This window comes from Mesitornis unicolor, unplaced genomic scaffold, assembly GCF_000695765.1.
Source record: "Mesitornis unicolor isolate BGI_N332 unplaced genomic scaffold, ASM69576v1 scaffold15482, whole genome shotgun sequence".
Classification (NCBI taxonomy): Eukaryota; Metazoa; Chordata; class Aves; order Mesitornithiformes; family Mesitornithidae; genus Mesitornis; species Mesitornis unicolor.
In genome coordinates this window covers 84,400-94,077 of record NW_010171413.1, presented here as the reverse complement: position 1 = coordinate 94,077, position 9,678 = coordinate 84,400, and the positions used below count along the sequence as shown (strand labels likewise).

Here is a 9,678-nt window from a genome sequence, read left to right as displayed (position 1 = left end):
GTAGGGAATTGGCACCCTGATTTCAGCTTGATGTTTGAGATAATTTTGTGAGTTCAGAATTTCAGTAGTCTAGTGTATCTCTGTATTCTGTAAGGCTCTAAGTTTGAAAGGGAGGAAATGGCAGTATTGACTAATTATCCCCTTGTTTTTCAGCATGGGGACTGGCAACTTGGTTATATTTGGGTTGTAATTAAGATTAAATTGTGACGCTCTAAAACTGCATTTTCCAAGTTAATTGTTGGTTGCCACAGAACCACTAGGTTTTGGAAAGGGGTGGTTCCTAACAGTCTGGGCCTCCGATTTTGAAACAGTATTATAAATTAACAAGCCAGTGGCTTTTTTTGTCTTTCTATTTTCTGTAGGGATCATTTCTCTATGGATATTTGGAGTTAATTGTAGAGATGTGATTGAGATAAGAGTTTGAGAAATTAAATCTGAAGATCCAGTTTTAAATTTTGTTTTCAAGTTTCATAAGAAAAGGACTGGTGTTAAAAGGAATTACAGAATCACAGAATCGCTCGGTTGGAAAAGACCTCTGAGATCATCATGTCCAGCCATTCCTGTCTACCCCCTAAACCATATCCATAACTACCTCATCTACACGCTCTCTAAATACATCCAGGGCTAGTGACTCCACCACCTCCCTGGGCAGCCTGTTCCAGCTTCTGACGACCCTCTCAGTAAAGAACTTCCTCCTTATCTCTAACCTGAACCTCCCTTGGCACAGCTTGGTGCCATTTCCCCTTCTTCTATCCCCCATCACCTGGGAGAAGAGACCAGCACCCACCTCTCTACAACCTCCCTTTAGGTAGTTGTAGGTGGTGATGAGGTCTCCCCTCAGCCTTCTCTTCTCCAGGCTAAACAAGCCCAGTTCCCTCAGCCGCTCCTCATAAGGCTTGTTCTCCAGACCCCTCACCATCCTTGTGGCTCTTCTCTGAACACGCTCCAGAATCTCAACATCCTTCTTCTAGTGAGGGGCCCAGAACTGAACACAGCACTCGAGGTGCGGCCTCACCAGTGCCGAGTACAGGGGGATGATCACCTCCCTGGACCTGCTGGTCACACTGTTTTTAATACAGGCCAAGAAGCCATTGGCTTTTCTGGCCAGAATATAGCATTTTGTCTCTTTTTCTGTAGTGCCTGATTACCAGACAGCTGCTTTTAGGGATAAAGTCATGTTTCTTACTAGAGCTTGGGACTCTAAAGTCTCTGTATGTGTTTTACTGCTGGGTGAGACCTCTCAGCTAAGTCACATGCTAATGTTGGTCAGGGCAGATTTTTTTAGTTTCTTCCTTATGGGGATTGTTGTGGAAGAGCTTATAACATTAAGGCTAGGATAAGCATTAGAATTTGAGTTTGTGGAAGAGGTTTTGAAAAGCCAGAGGTAGTAATGGATCCAGGCATGAAGTAATAAGGCTGATTTTTATCATTGGTTTGGACAGAGAATGGTGGCTAACATCTGATTATGATTAGGGTCATGGTTGTGGTTTTGTTTATGGCTTAAGAAATACAAAGCTGTGACAGAGGAAACTAATTCTCAAGGCTTGAAGATAAGAATAAGGGCAGTATTGATATCTAATGCATATTTTCTCTTAATGGTGTGATTTGTCCTGTTTATTATTGAATTTAGAGGTAGGTTTGGAGTTGGAAATCTTGTACAGATGAGTTCATGTTTTGATTTTATTCACTGCCTGGCTTCAGTCTCTGGTTTATCTGCCCTTCTTACATACTAGTGCACTTCTAGACTTCCTTTCTAAGCATATCAATTTGTTTTCCTCAAAGGAGGCTCCTGTGCACAGCTGACAGGACTGCTCAGTTAATCACAAATGGTTGCAAACCACATCACCTCTTCACTCCCTCCATCAGACAATTCTCTCATGTTCTCTGAACTGATCTTATACCACTGAACACCTTTATACATGCCCATGGGTATGCAATCCACATCTTTGGCCTCACGCTCTAAAAAGACCTTCCAGCTGTCTGTGCTCATTAATTTAGTACTTCACTTTCAGAAAATTCTGTCTCAGCATTGCACAGGTAATATATAGGGCTTTGTGATGAACAGGGCCAAGTCCTTTGCAGTCTGTCCATAGCTAGATTGCTGTGTGTGGGTTAGCCTGGAATAATGCAAAGATGAGCTAGTGCATACCAATTGGCCAGAAGTTTCTACGTGTCAGCAGAAAGGATTTTTAAAAAAATTGTTTCCAGATATCAAAAGACTCTCCTGAGTGATTCTGAAAAGCTGTTTAATTACAGGGTTTCTCCTGTGTTTGAAACTCCATCCATACTGCTCAGCTAGCTGCACTAGTGAAAAACTTGTCTTTTGCATTAGAGTTAATATTTTGAAAACTTACATCAAAATTATTGCTATCACTAAAGGCTTTTTGAAATCTACCCTCCCTGAAACCTCATGCAACATTATTGAAATCGGTAGTGTTAGATTATCTACAGGGAAGGATTTAGTCCAGGTGCTTTCTCTTCAATATCTTCACTATTACAAATATTTTTAATTTTGCATATTTCCTTGCTCAACTAAGTATGATTTTCTTTGCAACAAAAAGAAAATAATCACGCCATATTTTTCTCATGTAAGACTTGCTTGATTTCTTTCTCTGTTTCTTTTAGCTGCAGAATTCCCTGAAAAGTGATTTGTGCCTTGATCAAGGGCCAGACACGGAGAATATTCCAATCATGTATATCTGCCATGGAATGACACCACAGGTTAGTTTCTATAATGATCTCTCACATTGCTGCTGCTCTTAGTAGACTGTGTAGGAGCAACCATCTTGTACCTGTTGTTTTCCTGCAACAGTACCTCCCTAAGCTGTTTAGTAGCTCTTTTCTAGAAAGCTAGGACGTTATTTCTGCCCTAAATTGAGAATCACTGGTATATTAGCGCTTTGACGATGAAGTTTGTTTATTCATTTTGAAAGAACCTAAGGAAAGAGACGGCACTGACCCAGATTTGTTGATAAAAGCTTTCGTTTCTGATCTTTAACTGTGCATGTCACATGAATGAAACAATGCATTTTAAAACATTTTACATACATACATATGTATACTCACAGTTTATTTATACATTATCTAAAGCAACATCTTTTATACTCGACACCATATAGCTTTGTCAAATTCCAAATGCTGTTTTTGTGAAAGCCCTTCTTCTAAAGCTCCTTTTTTTCTTTCTCTGCTGTTGTCCTGTTACTCTAGTATGTGCCAAAGATTCAAATTACCAAAAGCTTTCCATTTTCTTACACAACAGCTGGATTTATTAAATAGGCAAACAAGAGGGTTAAGACATTTTATCTCTCCAAGTGGCTAAGTATATTGCCATAGAGGAAAGTGTTTCTAGGCAAATCTGGACAGTAAAAATAAATAGCATGTCTAGAACATGCTTGTCAAAGACAGGTGTGCAGATTGTCTGACTCTGAAAAGTAACATCAGCAGAAATGACTTAAAGAAATGAATGTCTTTGTGGGAGTGATTGGAGAAACTGAAAAATCCCTCCAGTTTGAGTAATTTTTTTCTCTGACTACCTTTTATATTTCCTTTCTCAAAAGAACCCCATTATGCTCTACTTTAGTTATGGAATGTGGTTTTACCCATGGAACTGTCTTTTAAGTTATTTGTCTGTGCAGCAAATGAATCCTCCTAATATCTCAGAAATAAACCCAGCGCAATAGTTAGTCTTGTCCTCTGTACCTGGATCTCACAGTGAGTTGGAAACATGAGTTTGGTGAAATGCAGCTATGATTCTGCGCTTCCTTGCCAAGTTACACGTGATGCAACTGTGTTCTGTGCTGGCTTCCTTCGCTGAGGGCCTTTAATATTGATCACTAGTAGTGTCATGCTTGAGTGAATTATAAATGATGAAGACAAAAATACCTGAAAATCTCATCCATCAGACTCTCTCACTACATGGGCTGTGGCTTATTTGTCACATAATTTTGTTTCCACAAATTATGTGGTAACCACTGTTTGCTTCCAGTAGGTAGTCCTCAGTGCCCACTAAGGAACTGTGTAACTCACCCGTGAGCCAGAGCCATTAGTCTTCATCTTGTGGGAAGGCACCATAACTCTCTTCTGGCACATCATCTGTGATAACAACGCACTACAGGCACAGTTGTAAATTCCAATTATAAATTTTAATTATGGTTAAGAGACAAACAACAACAACAACAACATAAGTCACTTCAATTAGCACAGTTCAGTATTCCCCAGATCAAGAACTACCTTTGATGTCAGCTGAAGTTCTGTATAAATGAGATAGCAGCAAATACATGACAGAGGGAAAAGAGACAAGGGAAGCTTTTTTGACAAGATTCTGCTCCTTTCATAATTACAATGTTGTGTCTCCTTCCTATTACTGTGTATTTAATTTTGCAATTAACGATGTTAAAAACAACCCCCAGAAAGGCTCATATATGAGATAGAATCCTGGTAATGAGAAATTTCTTTAAAAGAGTAGACTTTCTCTATGTTAGGTGTTATGGTATTAACAGGGAAAGCAATAAAGAACATTATTCAGCCTACTTCTGTGAGATTTCCATTCCACATATTGTATCACTTGCTTAAGCAGAGCTGCAGCCGTTCACATTTCCTCTGGTAGATTGGAAATTATTTGAGTAAATAATCCTTTTAATCTTAGTGAACTTGCCAGTAACCACAGAAGATACTGGTGAGGTGCTAATTTTATTCTGGTAGTGCTGAAATGCTGTATGAAGGGGGTTATTTTGCCCACCTGACAGTCCTTGTCAAAAAGATTAGTCCCTTGCTTCAGGACAGCTTGTATGACTGAGGGTGTCGGTGATGCCATTCTTAGTTCACTGTTGCAGCTATCTCATTTGCTGTTTCGGAGATGCCGCCATGGAGGGCTTTGCACAGTTGCATCTAGATGTGCATTAAGATATCTGGCTGCCAGGAACCATTTCCTCATATGCATTTTAAGTTGCTGTTCTTAGTTACTGCTATACCCTCTCCTCTGAATCATGTAACTATCTTTTTGGTTTTTTCCTCCACTAACTTCTTTCAGATATTTTGGGGCTTTCATCTTTTTGCATGGGGAATGGTGTTTGACATCAAGTAATAGTTTCAGAATTGTATGTACAGCTACTGTTTCTTTTTAACATGTTTTATACAAGAAAGAAATCATTGAAGTCAATAGAAAGGGAATTGTGTGTACCTGACATTAAAAATCCATGCTCCATTTTTTGCAGGCAATATCAAGAACATCCTATGTAGCTTTGTAATTGAAAGCAGTAGAAAATAGCAAGGAAATATCCTCAAAAATTGCAATGAAATGATGAGAAATAATTTTCCATGTGGTGCTTCAGTTTCATTTTAAATAGACATCACAATTAGTGATGGTAAGACTTCTGTGATTGAGATTCCCCAACCTTTCAGCAATTGACTCCACATGTCTACTGTAACTAACATTAGCATATCCATTCCTGCAAGTATCTGTGATTTTTTTGTAGTACTGTTCTACAAATAGAGAAACAGATGCAATTTTACATGCGGTTAAATAGTAGGATGGAATGGAAAATAGGAACATAATCTGTCCTTTTCCTTAGTCCTCTGATAGTACTAATGAGAAACACTGCTGTGAGATGTTCTATTTGGCTTTGCCAGAAAAGACATAGGGCACTTGAAAAACTGGCATCCACAATCAGGTATGTTTTGTGCCCTTTCTGTCTTCAGAGAGAGCTTCCCAGGGTAGCTGTATTTTGTCCTGGTCACCAGAAGCCTGGACGCTTCAGGAGTTATGATACCATCCACTGAGCACACAATGTGTGCGTTCAACCAGTGAAAAAAACAAAATGGGTGGCCATCCTGCAGTGCGTTTTCATGAATTTAAGGGAAGAATTGCTATTACTTTATCTTTTTCCTAAGGATCACAAGATATTGCCCAGATAATTGTCTATTTTGTTGAGGATTTCTTTGTCTTTTTAAGTGAACATCTGAACAGCATAACATTCTAAGTTGCTCCCCCTCCCCCAGATCTGTTGCTGGAGTGTTTTGTGCCTAAGCATCACATCCTTCCATTTCTGTCTTTAGTCACCATCTGTCCAAATTCAACACTGTCATTACTATTCCCATCTGTACAGCAGCATGCAGTATGTTGGCCTAACTCCCCAGACTCGTCGGCAAGAACATCACTGTCATACCTGAGCATCTGCTGTTACTTCTCAAAGCCACCATGGGTACCAGGCAGCTATTAGATGTGCACAGAGCAAAGCTTTAAGGTGGTTTTGGTACCTTTGGTGCGCTGATAGTCAACGATTTGGAAGGGGCCTTTAGTGTATATCTCAGCCTGTCATATCAAGCCTATTCTGCTGTGCAGCACTGCTGCCGCTTAGAACAGCTGAACAAAACTGTCTTCTGCAACTCTTAAAATAGCTCACATAATAAATGCAACATGGTAAAGCAGTTAACAGCAGTAGTTAAAATAAGATTCCTACTGCACTGTTCAGTGGTGGTAGAACTCATGTTGCTTTAGTTGCATGAGAACAGCTCAGAGGGAAAGCACAACAGCCCACAGTTGTTCTTGGCCAAAGAGACTACGCTAGAGACAGCTGGGGGGTGTGAGAAAGCAACCCCCTTCTGTGCGATGATAGAGGGAAATGGGAAAATTGGGAAATGAGGTAGACTGACAGTAAGGGAGAAAGTGAGAGAGAAGTGTAAAGGAAAGAAGGGAAGACAGGAGAATAGTAGCTGCAAAACAGTACAAAATTGAAAGTTCACGTGAGGTTATGGAGGTTTTTGCTGTTTATTTAAAGTGGTTGCTTGTAGTTGCAGTAAGTTCCTGTCCCAAGCCTAACTGCGTTCTCTTCCTAATTAGAAACTGCCAGAGCATGGATGTTTGGTGGTGGTTGACTGCTGTTTAACCACACCTGTAAGCTTGAAGGTGGACTGCTGAGAACGTGTCACTGGCATTAGAACTACTCCTGAGTGACAATTTGATAAGAGTCTTTCCTGAGAATGAAACACCATGTTAGTAGAGACTTTATAACTGTTGTATCATAAAAAAGTACCACCAGCTAATGAAGTGATATTTTAAGTACAGATTCATCTTGAAAAGTGCTTGTGACTGAAGGGAGAATGGACAGTTCTGTGTTCCCTTATTCAATAGCTTCTGGCTCATATATTTCTCAATTTATAAGCAGTTAAACCACGAAGCTCATCCATGGATGTGAAAGTCAATACAAAGCAGTTAGATTTTGAGGAGTTCAAGCTGAGGACCAGGGCCAGAAGACTAGATTGGGAGAATTGCTAGAAAAGAAATGCAGGTGAGAAGGAACATGCGTTCATATCCTTTCATATTCTTGCATGGGATTGCAGAACTGGCACTCAGAAGCCAATGACTGCAGCCCTATCTGGTAGGAATTACTGCATCTCTGCTGAAGGCAATGAAAGGAAGCCCTGCCAACAAGTAGAGCTGTGCCACTTCACACTGTGTGAGGCTCTGACCTGAAAGTTTGGTGCTGCGTTCAGTGTGTGAAGTACTGGAAGCTGTGAGAACTCCCATGAAGCTCTAAAAATTCTTTGTATGATTCATGAGTGCTCCTTCTTAAATGTCTATTTTCATGAAAAATACTTTTCTTTTCAATGCAATTTTTAGCGTGATGGATGTTGATCCATCACAGTACAGGGTTGATCACCAACACCATATAGTTATTACTGCAATTTCTAAAACCTAGAAGAGGAAACATTTCATAGATGTTCAGCAAATAATGATCTAAAGAATTAAAATAGCTTTGCAAATAATAAAAAAAAAAAAGACAAATAAATTTTTCAGTTTATTTTCAATGAATAATTTAGACATCTCTAGAGCAAAGTTAGTTTGATCTTCAGGCTGTTGAAACATTACAAATATAAACATCTCAAAATTGGGTTTAATAGAGCCTTAATTTTAATAAGTCTGTTCCAATGTTTAAAATTTTCTTTAGGTTCCTCTGCCTAATGATATTCCTGTTGTACTGGACATTCATCAGTGCCAGAAGAACCACATGCATTGTCAGGAGTGTTAAGGGAATTTGGAAGCTGAAACAGTAGCCCTCTTGGGAGTGGCTTTCTGTGCGTGTGAAGTATGCTGACCAAGAGGCATTATACACCATTTTATAAGGAGAAATTAATAGATAGCATGTGATTATATCCTTTACTACAGGTCCAGCTTTCCATGAGACATTTCCATTTGCTTTAAAAAAAAAATGCAAATACTGAATACTGCGGCTGATTTTCCTTGACAGTCTCAATTCTGCTGCCAACAGAGCACAACTGTCCTGAAAAGTTTTAGATAAAGTAGTTTCTGAAGTTTAAGAGCAGCATATAGCTGTGATGTCTCAGATCCTGAGCTGGCTTATAGATGAATACATATTCTTTTTCTTCTACAGCTGAAAATTAAACTTACAGTGAAATGGTACCTTTTTTAGGCCACAAGTAAGAGCATTCTAAGAAACTACTATGAAATCATAGATTTGAGAAAACAAGAGAGCTTTCATTATTTAGAAGTATGACTCCGTTCTTAAGGGTGTGTGTAAAACACGTAAGCATTGCAAAACAGGCTCTGTGCAAGCAAATATTTGATCAGAAGGTCCCACATCTAGCAGCCACTGCTGCTAGCACATTTCAGTGGTTGTCAGGGAACAAGGAATAACAGAACAAAACCTGCTGATGTGCATTAATATTTGACCCTTCAAACCTGAAAAATCACTGCCCTGAAGATGTCTACAATAAACATTTTCAGAGAATCTTTTTTAAGCAATAAAAAGAGGCATAGCAGCTGTTTTTACAGCTGTCAGTCACATGGAAACTCAAGGTTGATATTCATGTTTGTCTTCAAGGTAAATGTTAGACACATTCAATGTCTGAGTAAAAGACATTGCCAGACTGAATCTGATCTGATGTCTGCTCTGTGTAGTACCATTCCTTTTAAGGCCCTGCTAACACATGGGTCTGAAGTGAGCAATTACCTGGCTTACGATATTTCATGTATGCAGACATATACAGAGTGCTATACAGAAAATGAAATGTACAAAACATTCAGTTACATCCTGGTCCAGATACTGTCATTATTCGCCCAACGTGAAGCGTAGCATCAAGACAGTGGCAGCTTAGCTGGGCGGCCTGGTTCTTACAGGAGAGCAGACATGGATCAGTCCTGGGCTTTGGCAAGCAGTTCAGACTGCGCTGGGTGCTGCATTGATCCCTGTATGGTTTGTAGTGTGGCTGCCTGAGATGCTCCCAGTGGTGCAGCCTTTTTCCTCACAGTCTCTCTTGGCAGACGCTGCAGATCAAGTGTCCCTGCAGAGGGGTCTGTGCTTCATGTTCTGCCAGAGGCTGTGTCTGACCAAGCATGGTCAGCTCACTGTTTTCCTTTGCCTTTTTCATTAGATCTTGTGGAGTGATCTAAGCACTGGGCCTAACACTAACTTTATATATATACAACGTGCTTTCTAGAAACAAGGGTTTTTCCACAGTAAATGCTTCTGGAACTAGAATAGCTATTTTTTTTATATCTAGGTTGCTCAGTTCAGTAAAGTTCCAAGTAATACAAATGAAGTTACAGAGTTAGTGAAACTGCCTAGCAAGGATGGTTATAAGTATTAATGAATTAGGATTTATATTCTAAACATATTCTGTAAAGGGCCTACTTGCTATGGCAGTTAATGTCTTACAGAA

General features: G+C 39.6%; 1 protein-coding gene across 1 annotated transcript in view; it reads left to right on the top strand.

Moving 5' to 3' along the window:
- GALNT18 (polypeptide N-acetylgalactosaminyltransferase 18) overlaps positions 1–9,678 on the top strand; it is a gene marked incomplete at its 5' end in the record, with an annotated part of 74,971 nt that overhangs the window by 26,481 nt on the left and 38,812 nt on the right. Inside the window, one exon of the mRNA XM_010180029.1 lies at positions 2,626–2,721. Coding sequence (XP_010178331.1) covers positions 2,626–2,721 — 96 coding nt within the window. The remainder of the gene's footprint in view (positions 1–2,625; positions 2,722–9,678) is intronic.